The following is a 22,333-nucleotide window of genomic DNA, read 5'->3' on the forward strand; positions in this document are numbered from 1 at the left end:
ACTTTGTAGACCAGGCTGGCCTTGAACTCAGAAATCCGCCTGCCTCTGCCTCCCGAGTGCTGGGATTAAAGGCATGCGCCACCACGCCCGGCTAAAGTATATGTTTTTAAAATTTACTTATTTATACAGGGTTCTGCCTTGCATGTATGCCTGCAGGCCAGAAGAGGGAATCAGATCTCATTAGAGACTGCTCTTCCAGAGGTCCTGAGTTCAATTCCCGGAAACTACATGGTGGCTCACAACCATGTGTAATGGGATCTGATGCCCTCTTCTGATGTGTCTGAAGACAGCTACAGTGTACTCATAGACATTAAATAAGTAACATTTTAAGAATTATTTAATAAGACAGCTGGCTTAGTCTAGGGTGAAGTGCTTGCTATGTATGGATGACAACTAGACTTTGGATTCCAGCACCCATGTAAATACCAGGCAGGCATAGTTGCCTACCAGTAATCCCAACAGACCAGCTGCACTGATGAGCTGGGAGCTCAGCTGAGGGACTCTGCCCTGATATCAACCTCTGCTTCCACATTTATGCACGCCCACGTGCAAACATGCATGCACACACACCATACATGCATAATCACCCAAAAGTCACTGCAGCCCATGCAGGCCTTGAATTTGAGATCTACCTGATCCATCCCCTGAGTCGATAGGCTTGCCGAGCCTATCTCCATTTTTCTATACAGTGCGTTCGTTCCACTATTCCTTGCTTTATCAGTTGAAACATGACAAACATTTGGCCTGCTGCTCTGTGGTCAGTAATCAGTTAGAACACAGCCCACTGTAGCTCCCCTCCCCCTCCATCAACATCTGTAGTTCCAGTCTGGTTACCTCTCTGCGGTAAGCAATACAAATGCACCCTTTGCCACTGCTCCATCATCTGCAGACCGTTGTGTGTGACCTCTACACACACTTTGTATAATGGAAGCTGTCGAAGCCCTTGCTTTGCCCCAGCTCTCCTCTCCCCTTTATATCTCTGACTTTTGGAACTGTCAGATTGTCAAAGTAAGTGACGTGGAGTTCCGTCCTGTAATCATAATTATGCCTTCAGATAACTGATAGATTGATCCTATCAAACTGTACGGTTTCATTACAGGCTGTGGGATTCTTAGTAATATCAGAGGCATGTGGGTTCCCACTGTGGCTTCTCCTTCCCTGTAGACCTACTTGTTCCCCCAGGAGTCTACATCTCCTTTTCTGCTTCCTTATACCGCTCTTCTGGGTTTATACACACTTTTCAGGTCGGCGGAACCGGTTGGTTGGTCTGGACAGGTCACACCTCTGTGCTCATCACCAACACTTTCCTCATCCCTTCAGATGGCTAGCCTCTCCTCCTCCTTTCCTCCTAAGAGCCTCTACCTCGTCGTCTGCTCTAGGCTGGCTGACAGCATCACTCACACACAGGCCTCCACCTCCCAAGGAATGGGAGACTGCGGAGACTGCACAGGCATCTTCCTTGAATGCTAGGCCACGTGACTCAGTTGGACCAAATGATCACACATTCCACTTCTAGTTTGAATGGTTTTTAAATTTGAATTACATGACTTATTTTGAAGTTCTCTCTTTCTCTGTGTACGTGTGTACATGTGCCACAGCACGTGTGTGGAAGTCACAGGACGACTTTCTGGAGCCAGTTTTCTTCTTTACCAAGTAGATCCCTCCCAGTGATCAAAGGAGGGCCATCAGACTTGATGACAAGCACCTCTGAAGTTCTTTTAAAGTTTTATTACAGTCTGGGGCAGTGGGAGCGTGTGCATGCCATGGTGTGCACGTGAAGGTCAGAGGACAACCTTCAGGGCTCACTTCTCTCCTTCTGCCATGTGGGTTTTACAATCAAACCCAGATCATCTGGCTTGGTGGCAATGGCCTGCATCACATCTTTGTTATTTATTTAGGGTTTTTTTTGCCTAGACATTTGGTAGACACTTTTAATCTATAGGCTGTGTCTAGGAAATCATATTTCTTTTGGGGTTACTCCATTTCTGGAATAATTATTGTCATTAAATCTCTATATTAATCCTATATCTTTTATTTTTCCACTACTATTTCCATTTTGCTTTTTTAATTTTTGGAATATTTCATTTTCATTTTGCTTCGACAATCATTTTCGTTTTGTTTTTTGTTTTTTTTTTTCAGAGTTGCCACCCCGTGCACTTTATTGAATCCACTGTGGACAGATAAGTGAAGGTAACATTTGCATGTGGGTAGGGTAAAGGGTCGAGGCTTGAGCCTAGGGGCGGGGCTAGGGGCGGGGCATATGTGGACCATGGAGCACAGGGCAGCTAGAATCCAGAATGGGGTGTTCTTTGTGAAAATGACTGAAAGTCTACCACAGAGGTGGTAGAGAAGATAATGATGCAGATAATGACCATAAGGTTGCTGAAGATCAGGGAGCTGATATTCAGGCACTTGGCAGTGGAGGCGTAGGCCTGGGCTCCAATCACATTGCCCACCATCTTCCTGTCCCTGGACTTCACAGAGTAGGTATAGGCAATGAAGCCCAGGCAGCAGGCATTGAAGAAGAGCATATTGAACAGGGACCAGACCACATGGTCAGGCACCGACACCTCTCTGGGCATGTGGATCACAGTGGTCCTCACAACAGCTGAGTTGTTGGGTTCACCCAGCTCAGTCACCCCGTACTCCTCTTTGATTGTCTCATAGCTTGGAGGAAGTCCGGCATTGGTGGGCAAGAAGGCTTGAGAATTGTGGCTCATGGTACTGACTTTGGAACAATCGCACACTGTCTGGAGGATGGCTGCTGCTATCCTCTCATTTTGTTTTTAACAACCCTTTCTTTTGCTGGTTGGTTGCTCAGTTTTCAAAGCATTCTCCTCAGGCTTTGGTATCCCGATGTCGTTTTGAACCTATGAAGACACTAAAGTTTTACACAGTCCCCTCTGCTCAGCTCCCCTGGGAACTTTCTGCTTCTGCTGAGATGGGTTCTTCAACTCCCGAAGAAGAGAGACCAGACATGGTGGATGTGGGAGGCTTGGTGGCAGGCAGGTGGCAGGCAGCTTCAGGATCTCAGACAGGTATAGGCAGTTGTACTGGCTAGTTTTGTGTCAACTTGACACAGCTGGAGTTATCACAGAGAAAGGAGCTTCAGTTGAGGAAATGCCTCCATGAGATCCAACTGTAAGGCATTTTCTCAATTAGTGATCAAGGGGGAAAGGCCCCTTGTGGGTGGGACCGTCTCTGGGCTGGTAGTCTTGGTTCTATAAGAGAGCAGGCTGAGCAAGCCAGGGGAAGCAAGCCAGTAAAGAACATCCCTCCATGGCCTCTGCATCAGCTCCTGATTTCTGACCTGCTTGAGTTCCAGTCCTGACTTCCTTTGGTGATGAACAGCAGTATGGAAATGTGAGCTGAATAAACCCTTTCCTCCCCAACTGCTTCTTGGTCATGATGTTTGTGCAGAATAGAAACCCTAGACAGCAGTCTAGTTCAGTAGTCAGGATAGCAAACAGGAATCCGTGGTGGTGGCACCACCTAGCAGAGACAGCCAGGCCTCAGCCTCAGGTCAAGTCAGCAGGAGGGACCAGGAGGACCACCAGAAGTTCTTGGCTGTGCCTCTCTCGGGGAAAGGGGATCAGGAAGAAGCGAGACCCACAAGCCTTGCACAGCTAGCTGTACCAGCAAGCCTAGCTCAGCCTCTAGAGTCCTATTTATTATACCCTCCAAACATCACGTGTTCTCCACAGGTCTTGCTTCAGTGCATGCGTCTGTCTCAGCTGACAGTACTGCCAGTCAGCCTGAGGCCACAGACCTGGCAAGAAGCTGCAGCACATCGCCACAAGTGTTTGGTGTGTTTCTCTCTATGGAATCCAGACAAATGCAGCTCAACTACACAAGGTAAGGCAGACCAATACAAACATGCTGTTAGCAAAGAATCCATCGTGTGCCCTTTCACCTGCTTGCCTGAACAAAACCTCTTCTCTCCTGAGTCTGCTTCAGTGAACAGTCCTCCCCAAGTCAGTCTGAGCCTTTCACCTGTGTCCACTTTAGTAAGACACTCCTCCATGTGCTTGCCTCAGCGGAAACAGCATCCAACACAATTGACTTTCCAAAGAACCCTTAAGTTTCCACTTCAGAGATGCTTTGCTTTTGTTTGTTTTATTCTTTAGAATTTCACATGAATACAATGTGTTTTATCATGTCCACCACTGCCATCTCATTCCCATTACCCCTCCACCTCCTTCCAGAACCTTCCCACACCTCTCTCCCAACTGCGTGTTTCACTCTGTCTCTGTCTCTCTCTCTCTATCTCTCTTTCTGTCTATCTCGGTCTCTCTCTGTCTCTGTCTCTCTGTCTCTCTCTCTTTCTGTCTGTCTATGTCTGTGAGTGTGTGAGTGTGTGTGTGTGTGTGTGTGTGTGTGTGTGTGTGTGTGTTTGAGACAGGGTTTCTCTGTGTAACTGTCGTGGCTGTCCTGGAACTCACTTTGTAGATCAGGCTGGTCTCAAACTCACAATTTGCCTGCTTTGGCCTCCCAAGTGCTGGGATTAAAGGCGTACACCACCATGACTTGGCAGACATCTTTATTTTAATTTTTTAGGCAGAATAATATTGCTCTGTGCGTGCATATGTGTGTGTGTGTGTGTGTGTGGTGTGGAGGGATGGGAGTGTGGAGTTGTGTGCGTGTGTCTGATTATGTGTGTATATGAGGGGGGTATGGTGTGTGTATGTGTGGGTCTATGGTCTGTGTGGTCTGTGTGTGTGTGGTATATGTGGTATGTGGATGTATATATGTAGAGGGGTGGAGGGTGAGAGTGGTGGTGGGATGTGGTGTGGTGTGTGTATCTGTAGACTGGGTATGTGGTGTGTGTGGTATGGTATGTGTGTATATAGTGTTGAGTGTAGTATATATGTGTGTGTGTGTGTGTGTGTGTGTGTGGTGTGGTATGTGTGTATATATATGTGTGTGTAGTCTCTGTGGTGTTTTCCATGTGGTGTGGTGTATGTGTGTGTGTTATCTGTGTGTGTTGTGTATATGTATATGTGTGGTTTATGTGTGTGGTGTGGTATGTGTATGTATATGTGTGTGTGGTCTGTTTGCATATGTGGTAGTTAAGTGTGTGTGTATGTGTGTGGGTATGTGGTCTGTGTATGTGGTATGGTGTGGAGGAGGTTGCATATGGGCGTGAGTTTGTGGGTGGGGTGGATATGGGTGTTGGGCAGGCATTGTGGGTCTGGGGGGCATATGGGTGTAGGTGTGTGGGCATATGTGGAGGTGGTGGCATGTGTAGGTGGGTATGGGAGTGTGGGTGAGCATGTGTGGGGGTGGGGGTGTGTATGTGGGTGTGTTCGGGTGTGTATGTGGGTGGGGGTGGGGGTGAGCATGTACATACAAGGATCCAGAGGAGGGCATCAGCAGCAGCTCTACTTTCCTTATTATTCTTGAGCTGCTCCTCTGAGGTAACATCTTCCCCTGAACGTGAGACTCCCATTTTCTCAGTTAGGCTGGAAAACAAGTCCCAGTGATCCTCCTGTCTCCACGCTCACTCTTGGAGCAGGCATTAGAGGCATGCACAGGACACCTGGTTTCTTATGTGAGTTCTGGGATCCAAACTCTGATCTTCCTGATTGTCCAGCCAGCCAGTGCTCTTAACTGCTGAGCTCTCACCAGGCCACTGAGAGACCCTGAACCAATCAGAAAAGCAAACTGGATGGCACCTAAGTAATGACTGCCCAGGTTACCCTCTGGCCTCCACCTTCCTGTGCATACACACCCCAATATAAAGACACAAGAAGTAGAGGCTGGCCCAGAGAGACAAAGGTCCTACCCAGGGCCACAGAGGAAATCACAGGTATGTCACCAGAACCCAGGGCTCCTGATCACCAGGGTATGGAGTCAGTTTCTCCTCCCAGACCCCTATGTATTTCTTCCCCCACCCTCCCCCTCCTCCAGCCTGGCAAGCACACAGAGCCCACCCCACCCCCCAACGCAGGTCTTGGTGCTCACACGAGCAGCTCTCATCTCTTATTTACCCCCCACAGCAGCCCCCAGCATCTGACCCTTGGAAATTTAGACATCCCAAGGAGAATAGCTGCTTATAAGCATTTGCTAATTACACGTATGGATGTCAATTAATTCATTTTGCTAATTAGCCACTCGATGAGCACCATGCACCAAAGAACTGTAAAACACAGGCATATGGTGAGAGAGGGGGGTGGCTGTGTGCTCATGCAGCATGCAGGGACTGGGAGGGTGCGGGTGGTCCTCGTTCCCCCACCCCTCCCAGATGAGCAGCTTAATGGCTAGGGGAGCCCAGCCGTTGCTGCAGCCGCCGCCGTAAAGCGTAATTACAGCTTTCTGCTAATAGTACTGGGGGAAAAAAAAAAAAACGCTTGCGCACTCAGCCATGTGCAGACAGGCGCCCAGGCGTGCCCACGCAGTTCTGTTTACACATACCCACCCTTGGTGCACACAAACATAGCACACACACCTGTAAGCACAGTGTGGCTATACATAAATACAACACATATATGGACCTGTGGGAACCACAGTGACTTCTCAACCCAGTGACACCCTGGGTAGAGGCTGCAGGATGGTCAGGCTTTCACCACTGCATGCTGTACCACCTCTGGGCTCCGCATCCATGTCTACTGTACTTCATTTAGTATGATATAACCCCACCAAGAAGGAACCCGCCAGCATCTTACAGATGAGGACCCAGGCTCAGGAGAGATAAAACAGTTCCCTCAAGGCCACGCAGCAAGGAAGGCCAAGCTGGCACTCACTCTCTTGTATCCATGACCAAATACTGAAGCCACGGGAAGAGAAGTCCATCTGCTTACAGCTGGTAGGCTTGGGGAAGAATGCAGGCTTCCAAAGAGAAATGGCTCTCCGTGGGCTTTGTCCCTCAGAGCTGAGCAGGAAAACAGAACACATATAAGAAACTGTTGGCAAGAGATACACAGTTGAAATTCTTTTGTTCCCTTGCTTGCCTGCTTGCTTGCTTGCTTGCTTGCTTGCTTGCTTTTTCAAGTCAGGGTTTCTCTTTGTGGCCCTGGCTGTCCTGGAACTCTCTTTGTAGACCAGGCTGGCCTGGAACTCACAGAGATCCACCTGCCTCTGCCTCCCGAGTGCTAGGATTAAAGGCATGCACCACCACTGCCCAGCAGAAATTCTTTTTAAACCTTTTAAATCTCACGTATTTATTTTGGGAGGGTTAGCAGTATGTGCCACAGTATCTACATGGAGATCAGAAAACAATTCATGGCTGGTTCTCGCCTTCTACAATATGGTTCCAGGGATCAAACGCAAGTCAAATTAGCAACAAGCACTTTTCCAGGCTAGGCCATTTTGCCAGCCCATGCTGTTGGGATTCTAACCAGCAGGGTTCTGGTAAAGGACTATCCCAGAAGGATTTACACTGAGTCATCTCCGACCCGCCCTCCACTGCAGCCCAGTGCACAGGGTGAATCAGGCCTAAGAGGAATGGGCTGGCACAGACTGGCACAGAGCAACTGCAGTCGAGCAGGGCATAAGCCCAAGTCTAAGTGTATATTTCTAAGGTAACCCAGAGCCCTGGCAGGCAGACAGGTGCTGGCTATGGCCAGGGACCCTGGGCCATCCATGCACTTTCTCCCCGGGGCTGCTCGAGTGTTCCTAGAGCAGCCAAGAGCGGTTCAGTGCTGGAGGAACCCGAGAAGCACCGTCCTCAGGCCACCTTGGACACTGGCTGCACAGGAAACACAGAACCCTCTAGTCCAGGCACCTTCTGTCTATGGACAAAGCAGAGGGAGAGGGAGCTAGAACATCACACCTTAGTCCAGGCAAGTCTCTAAATGAGAGTGGCAGAGGACAGCCAGGGCACAGCTAGGATCTCCTTTCCCTTGAACATGGCCACGCCTGCAGGAAAAAGCATCGTCTTAGGTTTTTAGCACAAAGGGAGATTTGGAGGGGAGGTTACTGAATGAGCCTGGGGAGAGAAGGCATCTCAGAAGACATCTGTCTAAAGTGATCAGTCCGAGAACTTCAACAGTGATCAAACCTGCCTATGATTATGGCAGATTATAACAGGGTCATAAAGACTTAGCTTCCTCCATGTTTGGATTTCTTTGTCCATAATCACATAAAATCAACAGCAATGGTAGTGGCATTTGTCCCTCAGGAAGAAATTGGTTTGAATCAAGAAAGATGCCTAGAAAAGATGCCTCCCACCCTTGCACTCCCTCATCCCCCGCCATAGGGCCCCTCATTTCTTTAATGACTTGTTTTTATTTTATGTGCATTGATGTTTTGCCTGTATGTACATCTATGAAGGTGCCAGATCTGCTGGGATTGGAGCTACAGACTGTTGTGAGCTGCCATGTGGGTGCTGGGAATTGAACCCAGGTCCTCTGGAAAAGCCACCAGTGCTCGCTCCTAACTGCTGAGCCATCTCTCCAGCACCGCACATTTCTTCTGCTGGATGGTTTCTCCAGCCAAGCCACTCACAGTAATTGGAAATACTGCAGTCTAGACCTGCACACGGGGTCAGGCTTAGCCTCTCATGCCCAGAACGACAGCCAGCAGCACAGCCGGGTGCTCACCACCCCCTCTCTGTCCACCAGACTTAACATCTCAGTCTACCGTGGAAGTCCTAAACACAGCCTCCTCACAAAGGTGACCACAGCCGTGACAACATGTTAAGTCCTTGGCTCAGACTTCACTTCTGCCTGTTCTTCCAAGCCTGTCACAGAGCAATGAAAACAAGACCAGACCCACATTCCAGCCTCACTCACCCCCAAATCATGCAGGCTGGCTGGGCTGTCCTACCATCCCTCCTCTAACTACCCCACTCCCCACCCCATCACATAGCAACAGCCTTGTGGAGCCCAGCCATACCCATGCCCTGACTCTTCACAGCACAGAGAACCCAAGACAGGGTGTCAGCTCTAACCCAGGCCTAGTGTGGGAACAGGGTTCAGTATCTGTGGATGACTGGGTTTGAGAACTGGCCCAGGAGCCAGGAATCCAAGAACTGGGGGAGAAAACTGCAAGAGAGCAGGGTTGGCCACTGCTCTGTCCTCACTAGATGTTGTGTCCCTATGTCCAAGGCCACACTTGTCATCACACTTGTCACCCCAGAGTAACAGCCCCCTCAATGGTCACTTGTGTCCACTCTGCCCCACGGGAGCCATCAAAACTGTGGGAAGGGGGAGCAGTAAGAAGTTCAGTGGATAGCAACACTTGCCACTAAGCCTGATGATCTGAGTTCTATCCCAAAGCCTACATGGGGAAAGGAGAAAGCCAGCCCCCAATAATTGTCCTCTAACCTCTGCACATACACTGAGCACACACACACTGTGTATACACACAGCGTCCACACACAATAAAATAACTAAATGAAACTTTTATACATATATATATATATATATATATATATATATATATGTATGTATGTATTATGTGTATATATATATTTCTTTTTACTTTTCTTTCTGGCTTGTCTTTTGAGGCAAGGTCTCTCTATTATGTAGCCCTGACTTTACTGAAACTTTCTATGCAGACCAGGCTAGCCAGAATTCACCGAGATCTGCCTACCTCTGCCTCCAGAGGGCTGGAATTAAAGACACAGACCACTTTGTATATACTTCAAAGCTCTTTGACAGGTTGCAGAAATAACTCATTGGGTAAAAGCACAGACTGCATATGCATGAAGACTTATGTCTAAATCCTTGGCACTCATGTGAAAAAGCCAAGCATACCTCTAACCCCAGTGCTAGGGAGTAATATGTAACTTTAGTTACACACTAGGGGTGGAATGTAAGCAGGAGTGTTTTGAGTGCTTTCTGTCCACTGGCTCCAAGTTCAGCAAGAGACCTTATCTACAGGGAATAAGACAGGGAGCTTTAAATGTTCTCTGGTCTTCATACACATGCAGAGGTACTACCCACCTAAACACGCACACATGCCACATACATATACACAAACATATACCACATATGCCACATACACATATACTACACAAACACACACAGTCCTTTGGAAGGTCAGATATGGTGGCACAGGCTTGGAATCAGGAGGCTGAGGCAAGAAGATTATAAGCTCTTCAAAAGAAAGAAGGGCTGGAGAGATAGCTCAGTAGTCCAGAGTACTTGCTATGCCCTCCCAGGACCAAAATTTGGTTGAGCACACATGTCAAGCAGCTAACAACTGCCCCCAAGGGGTCTGACTCCCTCTTCTGGCCTCCATGGGCATTGTACACATATGGTGTATATACAAACACTCAGATACATATACTTATACATAATGTTACATAAAATAAAAAGAGAGGCAGGAAGAAGAGAGAGAGGTGAATAAAGACAGGAAGGAGGGAGGGACAGAAGCCCTTTGGAAGGGTTGGGGTGTAGCTTGACAGAATACTTCCCTATGTAACTTTAATTTTCTTCAAATCTTATTTTTAATGATGGTTCTTAAACGCTTTAACCTCCCTTGTAGCCCACCACCCACCAGAGGTAATGGAAAAGAAAGGATATGGAGGAAGTGGACCTGTTTAAAAAGGTTCTTTGGAGCACCTCCCATCTGTGATGTCTGGAAATCAGCAGTTCAGTTCACAGGTTAGCAGGCAGCTCTACCTATTTGAAAAGACTTCATGGATACACCAGCAGTCCAGTTTGGTAGAGTAGTGTTAGCAACAGCTGTGACACAACCTAGTAGAGACAGCCAGGCCTCAACCTCAGCTCAAGTCAGCAGGAGGGACCCCACCAGGAGAATTTCTTGGTTGTGTCTCTCTTAGGGAAGCAAAGATCAGAGAAGACTCAAGACCCACAAGCCTTGCCTAGCAAGTGTCCCAGCAAGCCAAGCTCTGTCTCTGTCACTCAGTGGAGTCCTACTCAGACCCTGCAAACATCACGTGTCCTCCCCGTGCCTTGCCTCAGCCCGTGCATCCGATCAGCCCAAGTCTGCAGAGTCCTGACAAATGCAGCTTAGCTATGCAAGGTAAGGCGGACCAATACGTGAGTGTCACTAGCAAAGAATCCTTCATCACATGTCCTTTCACGTACTTGCTCTAACAGAACATCCTCTCTCCTGTGTCTGCTTCAGCAAAACGTTCCGTCACGAGTCTGCCTTAGCCTTTCACACCTGTGTCCATTTTAAAGAAGTGTTCCTTCATGAGTTGGCCCCAGAAAAACACCATCCAAATGACTTTCCAAAGAACCCTTAAAGTTTCCACTTTAAGAGGGACCAGCAAAGATCAGAAAAATCCTGACAGTTAACAAAGAAGGGCCAGTGAGATGGCTCAGTGAGTCAAAGCACCTGCAGCCAAGCCTGAAGATCAGAGTTCAAATCCCCAGACCTACACAGTGAAGTGGAGAATAGACTCCTACTAGTTGTCTGGCCTCCATATCTATACCATGGCATGGCATGCATGTCCACACGTGCACACAAAATAACTAAACGGAAAATGTAAAAAAGAAAGAAAGAAAAATTTAAAAAGCAGGGAGGATAATTAGGAAACGAAAGAATAGAATTGTCCATATCTGCATTTGTGTTTGGTTGACAGCTATGTAAGTAGGGAGCCCACCACCCACTCACGTGGATGAAGCACAACTGCCGTGATGTCGCATCTGCCTGAGTTCCGTTGCAACTCACCTTCCAGAAGGGTCTAAGAAGCTCTTAGACCCTCTTCCCCTCTTTTGAATGTTTTTGGATATTTTGTTTTATTTTGTTTGAGACAGGGTTTTACTACATAGCCCTGGCTATCATGGACCTCACCCTGTAGACCAGGCAGGCCTTGAATGCATAGAGATCCACTTGCCTCTGCCTTCCCAGTGCTGGGCTTTAAAGCCCTGCTCCATCATACCCAGATAAATTACTATTTATTTTATATGTGTGAGTGTTTTGTCTGCATGTCTGTGTACCAGATTTGTGCTGATGGAGGCCAGAATAGGTTGTCAGATCCCCTGGAAGTAGAATTATTTGTGATCCATCACGTGCGTGCTAGGAACTGAACCTGAGTCCTCTGGAAAAGCAGCCAATGCACTTAACCCTGAGCCACCTCTCCAGCTCCCTGCCCTCAGCTCCTGTGAATAAGAACAGATAGAAAACTATAGAGTCTTAAGTGGATCCCTGCTCAGCCACACCCCACAGTCCTGGCTTTTCCCCTTGCACTGACCTGGTTTAGTCTGAGGTTCTCCAGAGCCCCTGAATTTTTCTAAACTTTATTAATTCATTTAGGGTCTTACTATGTGGCCCTGGCTGGCCTAAAATTATTTGGACTACCTCTGCCTTCCAAGTCCCTGCACCACCCCACACCCAACCAATTTTTCCTAAACTTTTAGCTGACATATAATATTGCTCAGCCTAAGGTTATCTTAAAAACACCCTAAATCAAACATGTATTTAACAAGCCAGGGCTACACAGAGAAACCCTGTCTCAAGAAGAAGGAGGAGGGGGAGGGGGAGGAGAAGGAGGAGGAGGAGGAAGAGAAGAAGAAGAGAGAAGAAGAAGAGAGAAGGGAGAAGGAGGGAGAAGGGAGAAGGAAGGAGAAGGAGAAGAAGAAGGGAGGAGGAGGTGCTTAGGATAGCTCAGCAGACTAAGCAACTGGATTCAACCCTTGGGACCCCAAGAAACCCTGTCTCAAAAGCAAAAATTAGCAATTGTTTTCTGACCTCCACAAGAGTGCCAGGGCGCACATGCACGCACGTGCACACACACACACACACACACACACACACTTCTTTCTTCTTCTTTCTTCTTTCTTCTTTCTTCTCCTTTCTTCTTCTGCTTCTCCCTTCTTCTCCTCCTCCCTTCTTCTTCTCCTTCTCCCTTCTCCCTTCTTCTTTTCTCTCTTCTTCTTTTCTCTCTTCTTCTTCTTCTCCTCCTCCTCCTCCCTTCTTCTCCTTCTCCCTTCTCCCTCCTTCTCCCTTCTCTCTTCTTCTTTTCTCTCTTCTTCTTTTTTTTTTTTTTTTTTTGGTTTTTCAAGACAGGGTTTCTCTGTGTAGCCCTGGCTGTCCTGGAACTCACTTTGTAGACCAGGCTGGCCTCGAACTCAGAAATCCGCCTGCCTCTGCCTCCCGAGTGCTGGGATTAAAGGCGTGCGCCACCACGCCCGGCTTCTCTCTTCTTCTTTTCTCTCTTCTTCTTCTTCTTCTTCTTCTTGTTCTCCTCCTCCCTTCTTCTTCTCCTTCTCCTTCCTTCTCCCTTCTCCCTCCTTCTCCTCCTCCCTTCTTCTTCTCCTTCTCCTTCCTTCTCCCTTCTCCCTCCTTCTCCCTTCTCTCTTCTTCTTCTCTCTTCTTCTTCTCTTCCTCCTCCTCCTCCTTCTCCTCCCCCTCCCCCTCCTCCTTCTTCTTGAGACAGGGTTTCTCTGTGTAGCCCTGGCTGTCCTGGAACTCACTCTGTAGACTAGGCTGTCCTCCAACTCAGAGATCTGCCTGCCTCTGCCTCACAAGCACTGAGATTAAAGGATTACATCACCACTGCCTGGCTCACGTGTCCTTTCTTATCAAGCTAGCCATGGTACAAGTCTGTAGTCCCAATGCTTGGGAAGCTGAGAGAATCTCTGGAGTCTACAAGTTTGAGATCATCCTGGGTGGCAAGGTAAGACCCTGTTTCAAAACAAAACAAAATCAGAATAACTAGAACCTTTGCTCTCCATTCACCTGTGCCTCAGCACTTCTTCCAGTGTGTACACCTCAGGATCCTGCTAATGGGATTTATGCTTCTTACTGTTGACCCACGGCAGCTGTTCCCTGCTTACCAGGTAGTACTATGAAGTTCTCAGGCTGGCACCTGTTTTTATCCCTTAAATCTGACAGGACAGGAAACTATGGGTAGACATAATTGGCCCAGTCCTACCCAGCCAGGATGTGGAAGAACTGATGTTAAGTGCAGAGAGTTGACTCTAGGCATGCTCCCCTAGACTCCCCCCTAGAAACGTGGTGCACTTGCCTGCTGCTCCCGAAGGTCCCCGCTTCAAGTGCAATTCTAGCACTTATGGTGCGTGTGTGTGGACACAGCGGGAAGATGGAAAGCAGGCTATCCTGGGTAACATAATGAGACACTGTCTCAAAAGCCAACAAAAGCACAAAGCAGACTCCTGTTATCACTGTGCGGGGATGTGGAAATGCTCTTGAAACTTGTTTTCTGACACAACCCCTGCCCCTTATATCCCAAAGGGTTCTTCTCTTTCTTTCTCTCTCCTTCTCTCCCTTCCCCCCTTCCTTTTTTCCCATTCTTCCCCTTCCCTAGTACTAGGGCTTGAACTCAGGGCATGCTAAGGTTGCAGTGGAAACTTAAGGGTTCTTTGGAAAGTCAGTTGTGTTGAACGGTGTTTTTCTGGGACAAACAAGGTAAAGGAATGTTTAGCTGAAGCAGACACAGGAGAAAGGATGTTATGCTAAAGCAAACATGTGAAAGGACAGGTGAGGAAGGATTCTTTGCTAACAACACGCATGTATGGGTCCACCTTACATTGGGTAGTTGAGCTCCATTTGTCAAGACTCTGAGAACTCAGGATGATTGGATGCATGTGTAAGACCTGTGCTGATGTTTGGAAGGTATAAATAGGACTCTACAGAGTGATGGAGGCTGAGCTAGGCTTGCTGGTACACTAGCTGTGCAAGGCTTGTGGGTCTTACTTCTTTGCTGATCTTTGCTTCCCTGAGAGAGACACAACCAAGAACTTCTCCTGGTGTCCCTCTGAGCCCCTCTGGGTCCCTCCTGCTGACTTGAGCTGAGATTGAGGCCTGGCTGTCTCTGCTAGGTTGTGTCACAGCTGTTACTAAGCAGATTCTACTGAACTGGACTGCTCATGTGTCTGTGAAGTGTTTTTGAATAGCTGCCTGCTAACCCATGAACTGAACTGCCAGTTTCCAGACAACACAGATGGGGGTTGCTCCAAAAAACCTTTCTAAACAGGTCCACTTTCCCCATATCTTTTCTTTTCTGCTACCTCTTGTGGGTATTGGGCCACAAAGGAGTTTAAAGCAATTAAGAACCATCATTAAAAATAAGGGTTGAAGCCGGGCAGTGGTGGCACACACCTTTAATCCCAGCACTTGGGAGGCAGAAGCAGGAGGACTTCTGAGTTCGAGACCAGTCTGGTCTACAAAGTGAGTTCCAGGACAGCAAGGGCTATACAGAGAAACCCTGTCTCGAAAAATTAAAAAAATAATAAGGTTTGAAAAAATTAAAGTTACACCCTCTTGAGTAGGGTGATTGTTTAGAGAGAACTACCCTTAAGTCCCCAAGGTCTAAAATGCTCAGACATCTGCCACTCTGGTTGCTTTTATGAATGACATCCTTCCATCTTCAATTTCATTTCTAATTGACTGTGGCTGAAGTACAACATCAACAGTCATCTAGAGATCAACATCACAGATATATCAAATCCGACATCACCACCAACAGTTACCTCCAGCTGTGCCAACAGGGTCACCCTTGTCTCCATGGCCCAGCCCGTAAGATGACAGTCTGGTCCCCTTTAGCACATCTCCTACGCATCCCATCTCTTTGCTTGCTCAGCCACAGGTTCCTCAAGATGTCTGCACTTAGTGTCTCATTTCCCCAAAAAACAAATATGAAGATAACGTTGTTCAGCACTCATGATACTGAGGTGGGAGGATATCAAGTTCAAAGCTAGCCTGGGCTACATAGAGAGACCCTGTCTAAACAAATACAATGCAAACAGGGTGGACCATTAAGCACTGTATTCTGGGGCTTGTTCTGGGGACAAGGCAGCCAAGGTCCCTGCTCATAATCCTTCAGTGTGATGGGTGGATGGAGGGAGTTAGGCAATAAACAAGGAACTCTTAGTTGAGTCCTACAAGGACAGCCCTTGCCACTAACATGGTGGGAGCTGGGCTGGCTCTGGGGCTCCTCTGGGCCAGGAAGGGTCAGGACCATCCTTGCTAAGGAGGTGTAGCAGGCAGCAGAGAGAAACTACCACAAAGGGAACATTACCTGTAGCATCTGGGAATTGAGAGCAGAGGCAGAAGAGAGCCCAGCAGAACACGGAATAGTGTGAGAGGTAACATGTTCAACTGAAGGGCAGGGCGGCGGGGGGAAGAGGGGGCTGGGGAATAAATGTCCTTGCACACGTGGCTTCAGATTCTCTGATATGGCTCATGACCAAAAAAACAGCCTGTCCAGCTCAGCTCAGCTCAGCTCAGCTCCAGCCTTAACTTATCCCACGGGCTCACTGAAGCTTTGCTGCGACTCAGCTCTCTTGGGGAGTTGGTAGACACAGGGAGGCTCTGAATTCAGAGGGAAAGAAGACAACAGGCACAGGCATGCGGTGGACCTCCGGCAGACCCTGCCTCCTCCAGCCCTGCTGACTTAGCCCAGCTGGAAGAGTTCCCTCAAGCTCCCAAACTACCCAGAGCCATGGCTCGCAGGGCCCTCCCCTTCTGCAAGAAGGAATCTGGGAGACACCCTCAGCTGCTGCAGCCCAAGACCCCTCCACCACCTCCAGGGAGAAGTGGAAACATGCACTGTACAATTGAGCACACAAATGCTCCATTTTGCTCTGACATTTTATCCTAAGTGCCTGGACAAGTTACTCCATACCCTAGCTGGTACCAGTTCCTAGGAAGGTGAGCTGGCCATGGCATCTCCTGTGATGCAGCCCTTAGCCCTGTACCCATGGACCTCACCTGTAGCCACAGACCACACCTGCAGCCCTTAGCCTTGTACCCACAGACCTCACCTGCAGCTGCAGCCCTGTACCCACAGACCCTACCTGCACCCACAGACCTCACCTGTACCCATGGACCCCACCTGCACCCACAGACCTCACCTGCACCCACAGACCCCACCCACACCCACAGACCTCACCCGCACCCACAGACCCACCTACAGACCTCACCTGCACCCACAGACCCCACCTGTACCCACAGACCCAACCTACACCCACAGACCCCACCTGCACCCACAGACCTCACCTGCACCCACAGACCTCACCTGCACCCACAGGCCTCACCTGCACCCACAGACCCCCACCTGCACCCACAGACCCCCACCTACACCCACAGACCCCACCTCTACCCACAGACCTCACCTGCACCCACAGACACCACCTGCACCCACAGACCCCACCTGCACCCACAGACCTCACCTGCACCCACAGGCCTCACCTGCACCCACAGACCCTACCTGCACCCACAGACCTCACCCGCACCCACAGACCCACCTACAGACCTCACCTGCACCCACAGACCCCACCTGCACCCACAGACCCCCACCTACACCCACAGACCCCACCTGTACCCACAGACCCCACCTGCATCCACAGACCCCACCTGCACCCACAGACCTCACCTGCACCCACAGACCTCACCTGCACCGACAGACACCACCTGCACCCACAGACACCACCTGCACCCACAGACCCCACCTGCACCCACCGACCCCAACTGCACCCACCGACCCCAACTGCACCCTCTGCTCTCTCTGCTATGAACAGGGTTTTGCTTTCTTAATCAGCGCAGAGATGAGAGATGGGACTTGGTATTTTACTGGTTTGTCCTTACCAGATCATGTTGAAATCTAATCTCGTTTGTGGGGCATTAAGAGAGTGGAGCTTTAAATCAGGGATGCTATTTAAAGGTGTGCCTTGGGCTTACAAGATGCCTCAGTGGGTAAGAATGTTTGCCATAGAAACCTGACAACTAAGTTCAATCCCCCAAACCCACATAGCAGAAGGAAAGAATGGACTCCTGCAATTAGTCTCTGCCCCGCACACATGTGCCACACACATGCACACATGCACAATAAATAAACGTAATGTTAAAAATAAAGGAAGTGGCTGGATTAGAAAAGTTCATCAGAACAGAGGCCTATGATTGAATCCTGATGGTTTTAGAAGAGACCAGAGCAGATAGAGAGAGAGAGAGAGAGAGAGAAACTGACTTACCACCTTGCTCCTTGGGACACTGCCAACACAAAAGCCATCACCAGATGTGGTCCATGACAGTAAACCAGAACTCCAAACCAAATAAAATCCCTTCTCTTTCCACCTCACCTTGTCTGTGGCACTGAGCTGTTGGCAAGAGAAAGCAAATTGAGACAGCCACCTCCCAATAGGCCTGAGTTAGGCCACTGTCCCTCCCAGGAGTGAGTCAGTGGGACAGCATCTTCAAAGCTTGCAGTTAAAGGCTACATCTTGATAAGCAATGTCTAGATGTCAGGCCTGGGCTCAGGAAAAGGAGCAACAAAGGGCAGGTGTGAAGGAAGGAGTGTCAGTCAGAAGCGGCAGAGCAGAAAGGCTAAGTGGGTTTCCTGGGAGAAAGCACCGAGTACCCTCTGTGCAGAAAACTCTCATCAGCGCTTGCTGTGGGGCCTGAGGGTGCACAGTTAAGACCTGCAGGTGAAGCTGGAAGGCTGTGGAGCACTCCTTTAATCCCAAGCACTCGGAGGTAGAGGCAGGTGGATCTCAGCCCGATCTACAGAGTCAGTTCCAGGACAGCCAAGGCTACACAGAGAAACCCTGACTCAAACAAACAAACAAACAAGAATTACAGGAGGCCCTTGGGTGCAGGTGGAGTCTGTGGGTACAGCTGGGGTCTTGGGTGCAGGTGAGGTCTGTGGGTGCAGGTGAGGTCTGTGGGTGCAGGTGAAGCCTGTGGGTGCAGGTGGGGTCTGTGGGTACAGGTGAGGTCTGTGGGTGCAGGTGAGGCCTGTGGGTGCAGGTGAAGCCTGTGGGTGCAGGTGAGGTCTGTGGGTGCAGGTGGGGTCTGTGGGTGCAGGTGAGGTCTTGGTGCCGCTGTCCCACACGTTGTCAGCTCAGAATGTCTGCCCTAGGGTCTAGGGATTGTTGACAAGGCACAGAGCTTCACCAGCATATTCACTAAACTCCACAGCAGCCCCATAGACCCGTGAGAAACATTTAAAAATGGGAAACAGTCCAGTGGCCACAGCTAGAAGTTAGCTAGGATGGGATTCGAACCTAGATTGTCTGAATGCAAAGGCCATATCTGCTGCATCAAGCCACAAAAATCCAGCCAAGCGAGATAACTAGTAGGAATAAGCAGACTGAAGCTCAGAAGCACGAGATGTGGGTGAAGGTCACTCAGGATTGAATGTCGGGAGGTGACAGAGGGTTGGGCGCACGTCCTCTGCAGCCCCTGAGATGTTCAGGTGTCTAACTGGAGGGAGGTGAGAGAGAAAAGCTGGGTCGTTAGTAGGCTGCCGGGCCGTGACTCCCCCTCCACCTCTCCAGCGGATCACCCGCCCAGGCTTTGCAAGTCACCCTTCCAGAGAAGCACAGACCGCACCCCACAGACACCCCCTCGACGCCCGCCAGCTCAGCCTCCCTCCCGGAGCGGCCGGAAGCCACAGTCGCTCTGCAGACACCCCCTGGTGGAAACAGCTCATTACGGGATGGAGAAAATGTGCTAGAACATTAGCTTAATAAATCAAACGCTCCTGCAGCAGCCAGCCGCCGCCGCTCAGTTAGGCGGTGCCGCGGCGCCCACGCCCGCTGGGCCGGGTGGCGGGGGCAGGCGCCCGTCGCAGCTCCCTCCTGCCTTGGCGGAGCTAGGCCGGCACCCCCCCCCCCCCCCCCTCCCGTCCCGCCCCGCCCCGAAGCCGCCTCCGCGTGGGCGAAGTCTATCTAGGTCTAAGCCTCCTTGGTCTGACTCCTGACACTGGTCTACGACTAGAACCTAGTCTCCCAGAAACCTCACCCCTCCAATGACGGATCTTCATCCCTCCAGTGAAGCAAAGCAGTCCCTTGACTCGGGGCCAACAGAGGACCTTTGCCCTCTCAAATTCCCCTTAAGCGGTGAGAATCACACTGCCCTCCCCTTTCTTTTTCAGAATACTGATCCTGGCAGTGTGTGGTTACTTCCAGCCTCAACCCTTCAGCTGTGAACACACACACACTTTGCACCCAAAGACGTGTTTTACCCGAAGAAAGACCTGCTAGAAGGCCAGCCCAGTTACTTAGCTGGCCTGTAGAAAGCTCACCTTGACTCGGGAATAGACAGAGGTGGGCAGGAAGTTTAGGTGGAGGGAGGCAGGAAGCCCGGGGTTTTGCACTGGTTGGGCAGGGTACCACTGCTGAACATGAACACTCCCAGCAGCCTGCTGCCACCTTCTTGGAGAGCTGACCTACCTGGCCTGTCTCTTTCAGTTCTGACTTCTGTTCTAACACACTGGGCACCCAGGGAGCAGACCTGTGACCTCCACTGCCTCAGTTTCCCCCTCTGTACAAAGCTCAGCTCTCAAGATGCTAGAAGGTTCTGCTTGCCTCTGTATCCCTCTCATTGGCTTAGGCAGGGAGGGGGGAAGCTACCGGGGCTCCTTAAGCAGGGAGAGCTGATCTTGAGAGCCATTCTTCCCGCTCTCTGTGGGCAGAGAGGGAGAGGGAAAAATTCAATTACCAGACCTTCTATTTGTCAACTCCTCCCTCCCCATTGACTTAATTTTCCTCAGCCAGACCTAGAGTTAGAGGCATGAGTGAGCCTGCAGGCCTGGGGAAGGAGGGAGGGAGGAAGAGGGGAAGGAAGGGGCCCCAAACAGATGTGGAGACGGCTTATTGGCCGCACACCAGACCAGGAATCTTCTAGTGGGTCGTGAAAACGGCAGACTTAGTAGGCGTGTAGGTATTCTTTGGGTCCTCGGCCCTACCAAAGCACACAGAGCCCCTCCTCCAAGGAGACTTTCTGAACCTACCAGGCTGAGCTGGCTGCCCTGTGATTCCTCAGACACCACACTGCCATGACTCCATTAACTTTTACTCTATTTATTTACTGGTGTGTGCGTGTGTGTGTGTATACGTACATGATGTGGGTGGTGTTGTTTTAGATTTACTTTTACTTATTTGTATGTGTGTGTTTGGTTGAATCTATGCCAGAAAAGGCTGTCGGAGCCCGTGGAACTGGAGTTACAGGCAGTTGAGAGCCACCTGATGTGGGTGCTAGGAACTAAATTGAACTTAAGTCCTCTGGAAGAGCAACACATGTTCTTAACCACTGAGCCACCTCTTCAGCTGCACAATAATGGCATTTGAGTGCAGGTGTGCCCAGGCCACAGGCAGAGGTCAGAGGACAGCTTTCAGGACCCTGCTCATTTGCTCCACTGTTGTGGCAGACACTCATATCTTCTGCCACTCTGTACTGCAGGCTGGCAGCAGGCCTGCAAGCTCCCAGGAGATCCTTCTCTGTTTCCTATCCAGATGTGAGAGTGGTAGGCTTACAGATGTGCACAACCACATCAGGCTGCTGTGGGCTGGAGGCTCAACTCAAATTGTCAGGCTTCAGTAGCAATGAACTGTCTCGCTGGTTCATTCATTATGGGTTTTTGGTTGTTTTTTGGTTTTGTTTTTTTGTTTGTGTATGTGTTTATTGTTTGTTTTAGAGACAAGGGCCTCACTGTGTAGCTCAGGTTGGCCTGAAACTCTGTAGTCCAAGATAGCCTCGTGACAATCATCCTGCCTCAGCCTCCAAAGGGCTGGGATTATAAGTGTGTTACCAACATACCTGGCTTTTTTTTTTTTCTCCTTTCTGACTTCCGCTGCGTGGTTCAGGCTGGCCTCAAACATAGGACCACCCTTCTCTTTAACCTCTGAAGAACTGAGATTACCGGTGTGAGCCACCATGCCTGATAACTTTCATTCTTTCATACACCAGATATCTGTGCTACATGCCAAAGGGGCTGGAACCGAGCAATAAACGGGAGCTGTTACCTGTCAGCTAAGACTGAAACCCATGGGATTAGCACTGCTGTGTAACAAGTAGCCCACACCTTCCTGCTTTAAAGTAACAGCAATCATTTTATAATCCTTCTCATGTAAATGCATAAGGGACTTGAGGGGGCTCAGCTGTACATGGCTAGCTCAGGGCCCCCCTGTACTGGATCAAACAGCATCCAGACACGGGTAAGTGGAGGATTTAAGGAGCCAGATAATGGCTAAGCACCTCGCCCGCCCTCGTGTTGACTTAGCCTGGGACTTCTTCCTGTACTTCTCACAGCATGGTGGCTTCAGGGCAGTCTGCTGTTTACACTACATCTGGCTTGCACCACAGTGAACTCTCCAGAAACAGGAGCAGCTGAGCATGGTGATGCCGGCCCACGGGAAGCTGAGGCAGGAGGTGCTGGAGTTCAAAGCCAACCTGACCTACATAGGAAAACCCTGTCTAAAACAAAAGTAAAGAGATTATCATGGGGGGGGGGGGAGACGGGCAGGGAGGGGAAGACAAGAGTCTCACTATGTAGGCCAGTCTGTTCCTCCTGCTTCAACCCCCAAGGACTGAGATTAAAGATTGTATCATCACACCCAGCTACAAGTGGTCTTTTGTTTGTTTGCTTGCTTGCTTGCTTGTTTGTTCTAAGACAGGGACTCTCTGTGTAGCCCCAGCTGTCCTGTCACTCTGTAGACCAGGCTGGCCTTGAACT

The 22,333-nt window shown here is 49.7% G+C and overlaps 1 protein-coding gene and 1 pseudogene across 1 annotated transcript; one reads left to right on the forward strand and one right to left on the reverse strand.

The window, feature by feature from the left end:
* Nucleotides 1-2,285: 2,285 nt before the first annotated feature.
* LOC110293648 lies at nucleotides 2,286-2,730 on the reverse strand (annotated as a pseudogene).
* A 13,849-nt stretch (nucleotides 2,731-16,579) lies between these two features.
* LOC110293381 (extensin-like) lies at nucleotides 16,580-17,395 on the forward strand. Its single transcript, XM_021161218.1, has one exon. It carries the CDS (start codon nucleotides 16,580-16,582, stop codon nucleotides 17,393-17,395), a length of 816 nt encoding a protein of 271 aa, XP_021016877.1.
* Nucleotides 17,396-22,333: the final 4,938 nt, after the last annotated feature.

The sequence above is a fragment of the Mus caroli genome, chromosome 4, assembly GCF_900094665.2.
Source record: "Mus caroli chromosome 4, CAROLI_EIJ_v1.1, whole genome shotgun sequence".
NCBI lineage: Eukaryota > Metazoa > Chordata > Mammalia > Rodentia > Muridae > Mus > Mus caroli.

Bases quoted from the DNA above. Each gene is read 5' to 3' on its own strand.
- LOC110293381 (XM_021161218.1), top strand. From the start codon at position 16,580: ATGGACCTCACCTGTAGCCACAGACCACACCTGCAGCCCTTAGCCTTG.